Source organism: Lynx canadensis, chromosome A1 (genome assembly GCF_007474595.2).
Source record: "Lynx canadensis isolate LIC74 chromosome A1, mLynCan4.pri.v2, whole genome shotgun sequence".
Lineage (NCBI taxonomy): Eukaryota > Metazoa > Chordata > Mammalia > Carnivora > Felidae > Lynx > Lynx canadensis.
This window is the reverse complement of record NC_044303.2, coordinates 67,149,013-67,163,736: the sequence shown is the minus strand read 5'-3', so window position 1 is coordinate 67,163,736 and position 14,724 is coordinate 67,149,013. Positions and strand designations below refer to the sequence as shown.

General features: G+C 47.8%; 1 protein-coding gene across 3 annotated transcripts in view; it reads left to right on the top strand.

Moving 5' to 3' along the window:
* The window catches only part of ABCC4 (ATP binding cassette subfamily C member 4), a 263,778-nt gene that overhangs the window by 81,697 nt on the left and 167,357 nt on the right, over positions 1-14,724 (top strand). For all 3 annotated transcript variants that reach the window (XM_030312762.1, XM_030312755.1, XM_030312770.1), the window contains 4 exons: positions 1,044-1,133; positions 2,439-2,602; positions 3,959-4,084; positions 5,296-5,545. In XM_030312762.1, the coding sequence (XP_030168622.1) occupies positions 1,044-1,133; positions 2,439-2,602; positions 3,959-4,084; positions 5,296-5,545 (630 nt within the window). The remainder of the gene's footprint in view (positions 1-1,043; positions 1,134-2,438; positions 2,603-3,958; positions 4,085-5,295; positions 5,546-14,724) is intronic.

The window sequence follows — 14,724 nt, the reverse complement described above, 5'->3', positions numbered from 1 at the left end:
ATTTCAGGTACTCTTTACTCAGCTGCTTCTACATTTCTCTTCCCTGACTGCATGCTGTTCCTTCCAGTCACAGTGTTCTTCCCTTCTCTCCATAGTTTCTCCTCCCCATTGTCCAGGGTCTGTCCTGCCCACAGTGTCACTCAATGGAAACTGTCGCCAGTTCCCTGTGCTGCTGTCATTACTGTCCATTTCACGCTTGAATTACCGGTGCTTGTCCATATCACGTCCTATCTCTAAACAGGGAACGTGCCTCCTCAGTCACCCTATCTACTGGAGCACTTGGTGTCCTCCACGTAGTGGATAAAGAGTATCTGGGGGCGCCTGGGTGGCGCAGTCGGTTAAGCGTCTGACTTCAGCCAGGTCACGATCTCGCGGTCCGCGAGTTCGAGCCCCGCGTCGGGCTCTGGGCTGATGGCTCAGAGCCTGGAGCCTGTTTCCGATTCTGTGTCTCCCTCTCTCTCTGCCCCTCCCCTGTTCATGCTCTGTCTCTCTCTGTCCTGAAAATAAATAAACGTTGAAAAAAAAAATTAAAAAAAAAAAAAAAAGTATCTGGCATCCCACTCATAGGGACCCTGGGGTCTGTCCAGGCAGCATCTGGGCTTATTTACATTTCCAGAACCAGGAGACTTAAGACCCAGACGTTGCATGCAGAATTAAGGACTGGTTCCAGATTTCTAGCTAGTCCGTCTCCTAATTTCTGTCCTTAGATAACCTCTTCACTCTCGTAGAATGTGGCTCAAAATTACTTTAGTTGACTCCTGAGGACATATCCTTCTATACTTGGGGCTTGTCCAAACTCATCAAAACTGGTCTGGGGGAGTTGGCTTCTGCCTCCGTTGCTCTCGTTGATCCTCCAGGGACGTGGCTGCCACCACGTTAGTCCAAGGCTGACCCCAGGTCCCTAGAGCCCTGCTGTCACAGGTCATCCTGCTCTCCTGACGTCACGCAAGACCCCATAAAAATACACTCCATGTTCCTAGTTCTCTGAGTGTGGCTTAGTATCACTGTAGGAGTATAATTCTCCATTCCTGTCTCTGTGCCAGGCACTTCGCCTTAGTAACAAGGCCATGGGAAAGACTACTACCGGCCAGATCGTCAATCTGCTGTCCAATGACGTGAACAAGTTTGACCAGGTAAGCTGCCCCTGAGGGGGCCTCTTTCCTTCCCACCCCTTACTCGGTTTAACTTACTGGAGTTTCTGGTGCCGGTTTTGGGTGTAGGCCAGACTTCTGTTGGGGACAAAGACGAGGATACTTTTTATCCGCGTCTCATTTCTTCTGTGTGCAACTTAGCTATGATAATATGTGTGGTCCGGCAGGTAAGAGTTCTGTTTGCTTAATGTGTTTACAGCATACTTACTTGAAGACTTCATAAGCAGACAGCAGTGTTCTCGTCCCGCTTGGTTAAAGGGTCCTAATAGTCCTTCAGGAGTGGGGCTTCTGAGCACACTGTGTTGGTATTGCTGAATTGTCTTCCTCCCTCTCTGGATGTTGACCTTCTGCTGGACAGGGATTGTTCTGGGCCTTCTAGAGTGCTCGCTACATAGGAAGTCTTTGATTAAAAAATGCCACATGGGTGATCCCTAGCCAGAAACAAACTGTTCTTCTGTATCCCACCGTGTTGCATTTACATTTACCTTATGAATATATCACACTTTCTGGGGCATCGTAGCTGCTGGTTGGATCTGTATGGCACTAGACCACTTCTCTTTCAATTATGCATTCATCAAACATGAACTAAGGTTCCTATTCAGTTTCAGGGATGAATAAGGCTTAGTTTCTGCCCTGGGGAAGCACAGCCTATCAGGGAGAGAAATGAGCAAGTAATTACTAGAGAGCATGGTAGGTACCGTAATACAGGTTTTTGTGAGGTCCTGGGGAGCCCAAGGGAGGTGGGGCTGAATTTTGTAGTAGAGGAAATTTGGGGGAACCCTGGGCCCATGCGTGGGGTAGACAGAATTGAAATCTTCCTTCTTTTTTTGGTTTAATTTTTAATGTTTATTTATTTTGAGAGAGAGTGTGCGCACGTGCGTGTATACAAGTCGGGGAGGGGCAGAGAGAAGGAGAGAGAATCCCAAGCAGGCTCCGCACCATCAGAGCAGAGCCTGACACGGGGCTCAAACTTGCGAACTGCGAGATGATGATCTGAGCTGAGATTAAGAGTTGGACGCTTAACGGACTGAGCCACCGGGGCACCCCTTGAGATCTTCCTTCTAGTACTGGTGGTCGTGTTCTCCCTGGATGTCCCTGAAGCCTTCCCTGTGTCCTGGAACAGCTTCGTCTGGGGCAGATACTTGGGATCTTGGCGTTAGCAGGTTTAAAACCCACTGTGATCATTTCTGTGTAGGTTCCTGACTGTTCTTTGAGAGCAGATTGTTTCTGTCCTCACTGGTTTTGTGTTTCTGTAGTCCTAAGAAAGCTTTGTCTTTTTCTTTTAAGGTGACCATATTCTTACACTTTCTGTGGGTAGGGCCACTGCAGGCCATAGCAGTGACTGCCTTGCTCTGGATGGAAATAGGAATATCCTGTCTGGCCGGGATGGCAGTTCTAATTATTCTTCTGCCCTTGCAAAGCTGCATCGGGAAGTTGTTTTCATCACTCCGGTAAGAGAAACACTGGTTCAAAAAATAGGTAATATGTATTTGTTAATATCCATGGTCTGCTCCATGCTTTTTTTTTTTTTTTAAAGTTTATTTTGAGAGTGAGAGAGTATGAGAGAGCAGTGGAAGGGGCAGAGAGAGAGGCAGAGAGAATCTCAAGCAGGCTCTGTGCTGTCAGCACAGAGCCCGACTCGGGGCTCGATCTCAGGAACTGTGAGATCATGACCTGAGCCAAGATCAGGAGTTGGATGCTTAATCAGCTGAGCTACCCAGGCACCCCTGGCCCCTGCTTTTGTTCAAAAGCCAAACAAATGTCTTCTGTGATCTCTCCTTTGTGTTGGCTGTTCAGGCTTGGCCAGTGGAGGCTCCAGCTTTAGGCTGGAAAGGTGAAGACATCCACTGGCTCCTCCTGGCCAGCTTTTTGGGCACCGTGCCTTGTAAGTAGTGTCTTCAAGCAAAATTTACATATGATGATGTTATTTAAACATGTATTAAATAATGCGACAATTTAAATGTCTATTTAGAGGCCCAGTTCTGGCTGCGTATATTTTTGTTACGCTTGTGTTAGAGCTGTTTCCAGGTGTGTATGTGTGTGCCTTGTTTATAATTCAGCGTGTCCACTAAATTTTATAAGCTCCCCAAGGGCAACGCCAACCTCAGTTATATCTTTATACGTCCCACAGTCCTAGCAGCATACATGATAGAAAAGTGGCTGGTGATGCAGAGCTTACTGGGGGTGAAGCAGGTGCCAGAGGACTGGGAGAGGGTCACGGTCAAGGTTGTCAGGTGGATGATGAGGAGCTATTTGAAGCGCATTGAGTTCTTCTGTGTCTTTACTGGTGGTGTTTTCTCTATTTGAAATTTTCTTTCCCCTCTTAGCCATGGAGATATATTCTTTATCCTTTGGGTCCTGTTCCAAAACTGCTGGGACTCTGAAGCTTTTCTTGCTCTCCCCCTCGCCCAGTAGAATCAACAGCTCTTTCTTTTCTGCTCTGAAGCACTTTATTACCATGTTATTATACTGCAGCCAACTGTATTATTGTTGTTAGATTCAGGCGCCTTTCTGCCTTCCCTACCCACTCATGACCTCCCAGAACAGATGGTTTGTATCTGACTCTCTCTGATGTCTTCCTTAGCCAATGTTGTAAGTTCTCCAAAAGACTTCTTGAATTGGGATGAATTGTTGACTTCCTAACTGAAGTTTTTTTCCATTTGTATTTTGAGTAGGAACTGCCTCTGCTGTCTGGGCAGAGTTGCTGTAGGGAAGCATTTGATCCCTGGTCTCTGACTGTGCCAGCTGCTGATAAGCAAAGTGGGGCTGTGATGGCTGTTATTCATCTCTCACGTCTGTCCCCTTAGGAATAAGACTGCGACTTTCACAGACGTCAGGATCAGGACCATGAATGAAGTTATCACTGGCATAAGAATAATAAAAATGTATGCTTGGGAAAAGTCATTTGCAGACCTTGTCACCAGTTTGAGAAGGTAAAGTTTCTGTGTATTTCACATCACGTTTCTATACTTTTCGATCTCCTGCTTTCACCGAATTGTTTGACAAGTCTCAATGAAGTTTTCACATTAAAATGTGAATTTAGGGGCACCTGGGTGGCTCAGTCGGTTAAGTGTCCGACTTCTGCTCAGGTCACAATCTCACGGCTTGTGAGTTCGAGCCCCACGTTGGGCTCTGTGCTGACAGCTCAGAGCCTGGAGCCTGCTTTGGATTTTGTGTCTCCCTCTCTTTCTGCCCCTCCCCCTCTCGCACTCTGTCTCTCTCTCTCAAAAATAAACATTAAAAAATATATTTTTTTTAAATGTGAACTTAAATACTATACACCCCACCCTGTGCTTCTGCTACTCCAAAAACAAAATTTCAAATGTCTCTTAATACCCCAGATCCCAAACCAGCCATGATGGTAGTATTTGCAAATACGACATTTACACTGACACTATAATTTGTGCGAATGTAGCACAAATAGGAAAATTATAGAGATTGGGCCAAACTGTCAGAATCAATATGATTCATTCCAGACAGAGACACAGATCCATGGAAACACTGGTCCTTTTTGTGTGGCTTTACGTTTGTAGAATGTTTTTCAGTCTGTGAGTTAAATATTTGATCAGTTGTGTGCCCCCCACCCATGGCCCCTCTCTGACAGCCCTGTGCTTCTGTTCCCTCTTGCACTTACTTCATAGGTACGTCTTCCTCTGCTTCAAGCGCACGCAGCTTCGTTCTTCCCTGGCCCCCACCAAGCCCGACCAACCTGGCTCGTCCCCCCAGGTTCCACTCGCACGCGTCCGACCCCGACTCCACTGTTCTGAGGGAGGCACCTCTTCTCTGTGCACCCACGGGGCCTGCACTCACTGTTTCTGTTTAGTGCACACATTTTGGGTTGCTTAGTCTCTTCTCCTTATGAGTTCATGAGTTCCCGGAGAGGACAGGCTGTGTCTGTCATCAGCAAGGTGCCCAGCACAGGACTTGTAGTCAGGCGTGCTTGTTGAGTGAATGTTCAACCTGGTCTGATCGACCCAGAATGTTAACGTGCGACATTACGCCTCCGTTTAGTTAAGGTGAGCGGAGTGGTTCTGAGCGTGTGGTCCTTATGTTGGAGCCTGGAAAGGGGCCACGGGCAACAGGCGCTTGAACAGACGACGTGGACGTTGATGCTTCCTTCAAACCTATATCCTCTCTTTTCCAGGAAGGAAATTTCCAAGATTCTGAGAAGTTCCTACCTCAGAGGAATGAATTTGGCGTCATTTTTCGTCGCAAGCAAAAACATCGTTTTTGTGACTTTCACCACCTACGTGCTTCTTGGACACGTGCTCACAGCCAGCCATGTGTTCGTGGCAGTGACACTGTATGGGGCCGTGCGGTTGACAGTCACCCTTTTTTTCCCTGCGGCCATTGAGAAGGTGTCAGAGGCGGTTGTCAGCATCCGAAGGATCAAGGTTTGGCAACAAATAACCTTGTTTTTAAAAAAAAAAATTTTTTTTAACGTTTATTTATCTTGGAGGGAGGGAGGGAGAGAAAGAGAGTGAGAGAGAGAGAGAGAGAGAGAGAGAGCGCACGACAGAGAGAGCATGGGAAGGGTAGGGGCAGAGACTGAGGGAGACCCAGAATCCGAAGCAGGCTCCAGGCTCCCAGCTGTCAGCACAGAGCCCGACCTCACAAACTGCGAGATCATGACCTGAGCCGAAGTAGGTTGCTCAACCGACTGAGCCACCAGGTGCCCCAATGACAAATAACCTTTTTAAGTTGTAGGTGGATTTTAAGCATAACACCTGATTTCATTTTATTTTTTTTTAATTTTTATTATTTAAGTTTTGAGAGAGAGTGCAAGTCGGGGGGAGGGGCGGGGAGAGAGAGAGAGAGAGAGAGAGAGAGAGAGAGAGAATCCCAAGCAGGCTTCACCTTGCTGTCCATGCAGAGCCCGACAGGGGGTTGGAACTCATGAACATTGAGATCATGACCTGAGTCGAAATCAGGAGTTGGATGCTAACCCGACCGAGCTACCCAGGTGCCCCGAAACACCTGCTTTTAATTTGGTGTCCTCATGCTGTGGTTTAACTTTCTCAGCAGCCAAGCCCGTAGTCATTCCAGAATGTTGTACGTGTTCCCCTCCCTGTCTTCTTGGGGATGTGCCCTACAGAGAACTAAGTGGCTGATCATTCATGGGGGCAGTGATAGCAGTGGCACAGGGCCTTTGATCACCTGCAGGGTGATGAAGATGTCTGAGGCAGGAGGAAAACAAACAGATCTCCTCTCTTGTGCCAACTCAAATGATTCGGTAGCGACAGTATGCAGTTTTGGGGGAAGAAGATTCCTCTCTAGGTCAGGAAGGAAGGAGCTTGCAGAAGGGCCCTGGCTCCTTGGGTGGGTAGATGGCCTCAGCCTCACCGTTACTTCTCCCTGATTGAAGATGGGTTCTATCCCCCATGGATGCCTGCCTTGTGGTCTCTGAGTAAGTCTTGTGGACCTCCACCTTTTGTCCCCTGTCCCCCTGTTTACTTGTTTTCCTGCCTCAGCCCATTTCTGGGAAGGTCTTTCAAATATGTCCCCTGCTTCCTACACCCCCCCCCCCCCCATACTGCTGCCTCCTCTTCCTAATTAGCTGTCCCTACGTTGCCCAGGGCAAATAATATCGCCAAGATGCAGGCCGACGTAGTGGGTGCTCAGGTGTTTGTGTGTTTATAAATAGGTCTAAAATGAAGATAAATACGCTCTGCTGACGGGACCTAGGCACGAACTTGAGTGCCTGGGCTTTACAAAAAACCTAGTTTGTTTTGTTCCTGTTCCTCCACAGTGATGGACGTGTAGTAGTATGTTTCTACTGAAGTTCTATGGCTCTGCGTGTGCCTTTTTTTTTTTTTTTAGTTTTATCATAAAAGCTGAGATTTTTTTTTATGATGAATTAAAAAAATTTTTTTTTAATGTTTATTTTTGAGAGAGGGAGACAGCGTGGGCAGGGGAGGGGCAGAGAGAGAGAGAGGAAGACACAGAATCCAAAGCAGGCTCCAGGCTCTGAGCTGTCAGCACAGAGCCCAATGCAGGGCTTGAACCCACGAACTGTGAGACTGTGACCTGAGCTGAAGTTGTACGCTTAACCAACTGAGCCACCCAGAAGCCCCAAAGCTGAGATTTTTTTATCATGAAATTTCTGTCCTGTAAAAAAATATTACTCATGAGAGAGATCAGTCTTAGGGGACCAGTTCTGGTCCCCAAGTTTGTCATGCTTCCTCCCAGGGGCTTCCAACAACTTTGTTAAAGTTGTGGCCCATGCATTTCAATAAAATTTCTGTTTTGTAGCGTTTGCATCTTGAAAGAGCACATCTAGGAAGATACTTTGGTCACAGTGATGTTCTAAGCATACCTAGAACCTTTCCAGATGCCAGCTTCCCATGCACATTTTGCTGTCATTTTGTGACCTTCGCTGCTGCAGCCAGCGCTTAGTGAGGTCCAGGCACATTGTCTCGGGTCATCCTGACAGCAGTTCGTGAGCACTAGTGTCCCCACTTGACCGGTAAGGACACCGTTCCTGCAGCAAGTGAACCAGTGTGCCCATCCTCGCACAGCTTGCACACGATGCACTAGGATTCTTCCCAGACCCTGGTTTCTTACCCCTTGTTACATCACCTCCACTGCCTTCCTGGGACCTTCCGGCATGAGTATTTCCTCACGTGTAGTTTTCATCATCCAGTCTCATTCTGAAGAGACCTGCAGGGGTTCCTGCAGAATCAAAATTTTAAGCTCTGGGTTTAAGCTCAACTGGCCCGTGTTTCCCAGCGCACGACCCTCCATTCTGGCCCCGGATGTGGGGGAGGGGGAGGGCTTGTCTCTGTGATGCACCACATTCATATGCGCTTTGGGGTTTTTGCCCATGCTGTTCATCTCAGGGGGTTGCCTTTTTTTCTGTTCTTGATTTAGGTAAATGCTGCTGAGTCCCCCAGCCCCTGCAATCTTCCTCCAGCACTTTTTCTCATGCTGACCTCAGGGTTCCATATTAAAAAATTTTTTTTTAAGTTTATTCATTTTGAGAGAGAGAGATTGAGAGAGAGAGACAGATTGAGAGAGAGAGAGAGAGAAAGAGAGCAAGAGAGCAAGAGAGTGAGCAGAGAAGGGGCAGAGGGAGAGAGAGAGAATCCCAAGCCCCAGCGTGGGGCTCTATCCCATGACCCCGGGATTATGACCTGAGCCGAAATCAAGAGTCAGGTGCTCAACTGACTGAGTCACCCAGGCTCCCCAAGCTTCCATATATATGTGCAAGGCCAGTACCACACCGTTCAGCATCATGGCATGTGGCTGGTTCTGACTCGACAGGACTATACTAAGCCGCCTGACAGCAGATGATATCTGATAGTTCTTTTGCATAGTGGCTGGCCCATGTTGGGCATCTACTGGGCCTCAGATAAATACTGAATTAGTGGAAGCAACACTAATTCAGAGTCAGTGTAGACTCTGCTGGCCTGGCTTCTGGCCTGGGCTATTAGGTCTTATAGATAGTTAGAAGCATCTGTCTTCCTTGGTTAAAAACATTAGTTTTACTGGCCATTGTGTAATAAAGGAAGATGAAAACCATGTGGCTTTATGCTAAAGTGCATCTTGAATCCAAAGGCAATCTAGAGACAGAATGCTCTCTTTGAAGGTCAGTCTTTTCTTTCCTCTTAAGGTCTTCAACTGATTGGGTGAGGCCCACCTACCATCATGGAGGGATAATCTGCTTTAAAGCCCACTGATTTAAGTGTCAGTCTCATCTGAAAGGTACTTTCACTGTAACATCCAGACGTGTTTGAGCAAATGACTGTGGCTTAGCCATGTTGACCCATAAAATTAACCATCACACCCACTGGAATCTCCCGTCTCCTCCTTCGAACTCCCCGGATGTGACTTTGTCCTCACTTCCCGCATGTGTGGGATGGATGTATTCTCCTCCCCGATCTCCAGGCTTCTGAAGACAGGCGCGGTGCCTTGTCCATCTTTGCATTCCTCACTGCACATGCTCAGGAGTTGTGTCACTGTATTCTCCACGTCTGTGAGATGCTGCAGGCATCCAGCAATTGAGCATTGTTTTGTGATACATAAAATCACATAGCATGAAAGGGATCTTGCAGAAGGTTTTGAGGGAGTTGTATCCAAATATTTGGGTGGGACTTTTGATTGCTTTTCTGCTAAAATGCAGCTGAACTGTGTCTGAGGCTGGAAATTCTTCCCATGGAGATGTGTCCAGTAGCATCAAAGGTATGACTTGCTGAGAACTTTGAATTTTCCTGGGTCTGACTTTGTCAAGCCCCTTTGTGTCCTGATGAAGCATCTTTGATTTGGGCTGAAAGCCCAGGTCTTCTCTCCTCTGTATAAAGTTTCTGGCAGAAAGGTGGGCCTAGGGATTTAGAGTTTGTTGAGCAGAAGTTGTTTTCAGTAGAGGTGGGACCAGTGGCCGAGAAGGTTGGTGAGAAAGGGGTGGTTAGCATGGCAAACTGCTTCATGGTGGCTTTGAAGTAATTATTGAAGTATCTTTTTTTCTTTTAGATCTTAGACTTTTTTCCAACCCATATGGTTTCTATAACCCCTTAAGAAATTTAGATCTCAAGTACATCAGAATCACCTGGAGGGCTTATGAAAAGTAACTCATGACAGTTTGGGGACTCTGAGTCTCTGGGTCATGCAGGGCCCGAGGTATCTGTGTCCTAGGCAAGTGTGCCTGTGTTACCTGAAAACATGCCACACGTGGGAAACGTTGCCCCAGCTGCGGGAAAAAGCACACAAAGCCAGAATGTGCTTAGCAAAATGTAAAAGATGTCAGGGTCATGTTAAGACTAAAATCAGTGGACGGGAGAAACTAACACCTGTCTTGGTTTGTGCTAGACTTTTGGGGGGCCCATTTAGAATTCCTTCAGTCACCCCACAAAGTAACTGAGCACCTACCTCAAGCCTGGGGCTGTGCTAGATGTGTATATACAATGATAAGCAAATGCACAGAAGGCTTGCCTGCTTAGAATTTCTGAAGCATCGAGAGGGAGTTAATAAATGCTCACACAATGACATTCACTGTTAATGTGTGTTTCGTGTCATCAGTCAGTCTTTGGAAGAAAAAGTCTGATGGGATGCCTGGGTGACTCAGTCGGTTAAGTGTCCAGCTTCAGCTCAGGTCATGATCTCATGGTCCATGGGTTTGAGCCCCATGTCGGACTCTGTGCTGACAGTTCAGAGCCTGGATGGAGCCTGCTTCTGATTCTGTGTGTCTGTCTCCCCCTCCCCTGCTCATGCTCTATCTCTCAAGAGTAAATAAACATTAATTTTTTTTTTCTTTTTTTAAGAAAAAGGCTGAGGTCCTATGAGGTGCTTTGTAGACACCGCTGTAATTTTGGAGGTGGGGCTTCCTGGGAAGGCTGAAGGAGTTCCGTGGAGAGTTACATGTGTGTGTGGGGGGGTGGAGGAGATAGGAGGCTGATACTCTGCATTTTTGGGGGGATAGTTATGTGGCAGAAGGTCTTATTAGAAAGCGCTTGGTGCACCAGAAGGAGATCCATGTATTTGATGATGAGGGCGCAGAGAGAGGCCTGAGCAGGTGGCAGAGCACCTCATAGACCACAGGAAGGTTTTTTGCTTTTGCAGAGCTCACTCTGGCTGCAGCCCAGGGACCGGATCCGAGGAGGTCGGGGTGGGGATCTAGTGTAGAGCAGGAAGTGTTCAGAGGCTAATGCAGTCCAGGAACCGGGTGATGTGGTTTGGATTAGGCTGAACTAGACGCAGTGAGATTTGAGAGCCACTCAGGAGCACGTACCTGACACAGGTAATAGGCAGTGAATATAATGGACTGATCCAATGTTCACTCCTCTTTCCTTCCCTGCCTCTCACGTGTTTTGTGCAGTGAGAGGTAAAAATGGCAGCAGGCGAGGAAGAAAAGATGCGCTGAGGACACTCACCAGGTAGTCAGGACTAGGCGAGGTTTGGCTCGTAGAGGGTCAGAAGCTTGGGAGGCGCCCAGAAGTTTGCTGTGACACTGTCTCCTGCAGCCTGGGACTCAGATGATGTTTGGGAGTCCCAGAGGTAAATGCAGCACACCTCTCCACCTTGAAGGTGGCGCTGGGATCCCCAGCCCTGGCGTAAAGCCAAACGTGGGCTGTAGAGTGTATGTCTTCTCTTCCACACACACTTGTCAACTTCCTTTTTTTCCACATACTGAAAATGAAGGATTTACTACGAAGTTATAGGCCCAAGAAGTTCCTTCTATTTTTCTCTTAGTGACATTGAACGAGTCCAATAGGATTATAAAAGATCTTGTCTTAACTTCAAAGCAGTGAAAGTCTTAACGATGTCTACACCCAGTAAAGTGAGGTTATAGTGTTCACAAAGCTGCTTAGGTTTTTGCCTAGCAGCCACTGTGAAGTCAATCTTGTTGGCTTGAGTTCTGACGGCTGATGCTTTCCCGCATGACCTGTTCTGGGTATGCACTTCATGGCTTTAATGGCAATTTAATGTCAGCTTTTTCATCAGCCTGAGCACTTGAGAAAAATCCAGCCAGCACATCTGGCACCTTTATAAGCTGTTCATGTGTTGAATGGAGCCTCATTTAACCACCGGGAGACTGTGACTCCTTTCTCCACTCAGACCTATTATTTACGGACAAATGCTCAATAGATTTACTTCCTCACTGTGTGCATAGTTTCTCTTTTCTTTCTTTCCTTGAAGGTGCAGAATTTCTATTCTAATATGCACATACTGAATTTTGAATTTTATGTCTTGGTAATATGCTTAAGCTAAAATTTGAGTTTTATTCTGTCTAGACAAGATTTATGACACCTACAGCCTTCTGCTTGTTGCCATCTTAACTCATACTGTGTAAGACTGTAGAGTCAGTGATTAGATTCACTCGAACCAGCCGTAGAGTCGGGTTCTTTAGGGGTTATCGTGACATGCTGACCCTTTGCTAGCCTCAGTGTGGGGTTTGAGTTGGGCTGTTCGTAAGTGCGTGAACGGCATAGTCTTCTCCCTCGCCATGACTTAATATCCCTTTGGGGATTCAGAAGTAGGGTGGGCAGTGCCAGCTAGGGCCCTTGTGAGCTGGTTCCCAGGAGGATTAGCATTTGAGATGGGTTGGGAAGGAAGGGTTGGTTCAGTACTCAGAGTATCAAGGCGGAGGGCACTTGGGGAGTGTGAACTTAGGTGCTCATGGGTCACTGAAGGGTTTTAAGCATGGTGGACGTTCTCAGAGGTGTTTCAGTGAGATCATGAGGGAGTGTGGGGCGCCTAGGTGGCTCAGCTGGTTAAGCAACTGACTTCGGCTCAGGCCATGATCTCCTGGTTCATGAGTTAAAGCCCTGCGTCAGGGACTCTGCTGTCAGTGTGGAGCCTGCTTCGGGTCCTCTGTCCCCTTCTCTCTGCCTTTGGCCCACTTACGCTCTCTCACTCTCTTAAAAATGAATAAACGTTAAAAAAAATAGGAAGTGGTGTTAGGTTTGACAGTGTTGGGGATGCTGGGGAAGGAATCGGGAGGGTATAGGGAGACAGCAAAAAATTGTGTCGGTGTTGTAAACGATTGGTGGTGAGATTCCGAAATTACGTTGTTTCAAGAGGAATGAAGAATTGGAGGGATCGGAATTGTTGCAGAATAGGCAAGAGTTGCTGTCTGGGTGACTGTGGGGGAGCTGGTGTGGAAGAGAAATCAGGGCCATGCTGGGTTTAAAGCCTGCAAAGGAAGGAGTCCTCAGACCATCGTCTGTCCATTCTGCTTCCCTGTTAGACACAGGCATGGGGCAGAGAGGAAGGTTCTCAGCGAGCCTGGACGAGTGGAAGCATCTGTGAGCAGACCTCGCCTCCTGCAGGCTGCGTCTTTGAGAGAAATGCACAGGAACACGTTTTCCTTTTCTTGCACAGAAGAAACTTTGCATATTCAGCTTTAATCACATTTGTAGCTTTGCAGCAAGATAGACAAGATTTTAATGACTTAAAGAGTGTTTATGGTTTTTAGAGTAGCAGTTGACTTCTGTGTTGTTCTCCTGAAACATTTTCACATGCTTATTTCAGTTGCTTCCTATGTTGGTTAGGATGAGGTTTGCCCGTGGGTCCTAGAATACCCATGTTAAAGCTGCTTATACAGGTAGTTCATTTTTCTTTCCTGAGCAAACCTTCGTGAGGTTGTGTGTCGGTTTGCTAGCGCTGGGGCCGCAAAGTTGCCACAAACTAGGTGGCTCAGAGCGACAGGAATGTGTTGTTTCACGGTTCTGGAGCCAGAAGTCTGAAATCAGGGTGTCCTCAGGGTCGTGATCCCTCTGAAACCTATAAGGGAGAATCCTTCCTTGCCTTCTCTAGTTTCTCGTGTGGCTGGCACACCTTGGCGTTTCTTGGCTTGTGGTTGCCATCACTGTAATCTCTGTCTTGGTTGTTTCCTACCTGTATGTATCTCTCCTCCTCCTTCTCTTCCTCCTCCTCTTTCCCTCTCCCTCTTCTCCGCCTCCTTCTCCTCCTCCTCCCCACTCCTCCTCCTCCTCCTCCTCTTTGCCTCTTTCCCTCTCCCTCCTCCCCTCCTCTCCGCCTCTTCCTCCTCCTTCTCCTCCTCCTTCTCCTCTTTTCCTCTTCCCCCTCCCTCCTCCCCTCCCCACTCCTCCTCCTCCTCTTTGCCTCTTTCCCTCTCCCTCCTCCCCTCCTCTCCACCTCCTTCTCCTCCTTCTCCTTCTCCTCCTCCTCCTCTTTTCCTCTTCCCCCTCCTTCCTCCCCTCTTCTCTGCCTCCTTCTCCTCCTCCTCCCCATTCCTCCTCCTCCTCCCCATTCCTCTTCCTCCTCCCCACTCCTCCTCCTCTTTTCCTCTTCCCTTCTCCCTCCTTCCCTTCTCCCTCCTTCCCTCCTCTCCGCCTCCTTCTCCTCCTCCTCCCCACTCCTCCTCCTTCTCCTCTTTGCCTCTTTCCCTCTCCCTCCTCCCCTCCTCTCCACCTCCTTCTCCTCCTCCCCACTCCTCCTCCTCCTCCCCTCTTCCTCCTCTTGTTTTCCTTTAAAGATTTTATTTCTGAGTAATCTCTGTGCCCAATGTGGGACTCAAACTCAGCCCAAGACTGAGAGCTGCACGCTCCACTGACTGAGCCAGCCAGGCGCCCCATTGTGTCTCCTTATAAGGACACCAGTCATATTGGATTTAGGGGTCACCCTACTCCAGTATGACCTCACCTGAATCAGCCACATCTGCAATGACCCTATTTGCAAATAAAGTCACATAATTGAGGTAACTGGGGTTATGACTTCATCCTGTCTTTCTGGGAGGGCACGATTCACCCCATAAGAAGTTCCATGGCTAGTATGCTGTTCTGTGGCTTTAGAGGCCCAGACGCTTTCCTTCTTGCTTGTGGCCTTGCCCAGAGAGTCATGGGCCAGAGAGGCTTTTTTTTCCGGGAAGCAACCTTATTCCTGCCGGCACCGCTCAGTTGGGTTCGTACCCGAAGAACTGAGCCCCGAACGCCATGTGGCATAGTTTTTCATACATTTTTTACTTCTTTGTCTCTCATATGTAGTAACATACAAACATGTAGTCTGATTAAGTGGTCTCATGTTACAAGGTCGTGAGGGATGTGGTCACGTATGCATATAACCAGGTTGCCTTGAGGGTTTGTTTTTTTTTTTTCTTTTCTCTTTTTTCTTCTTT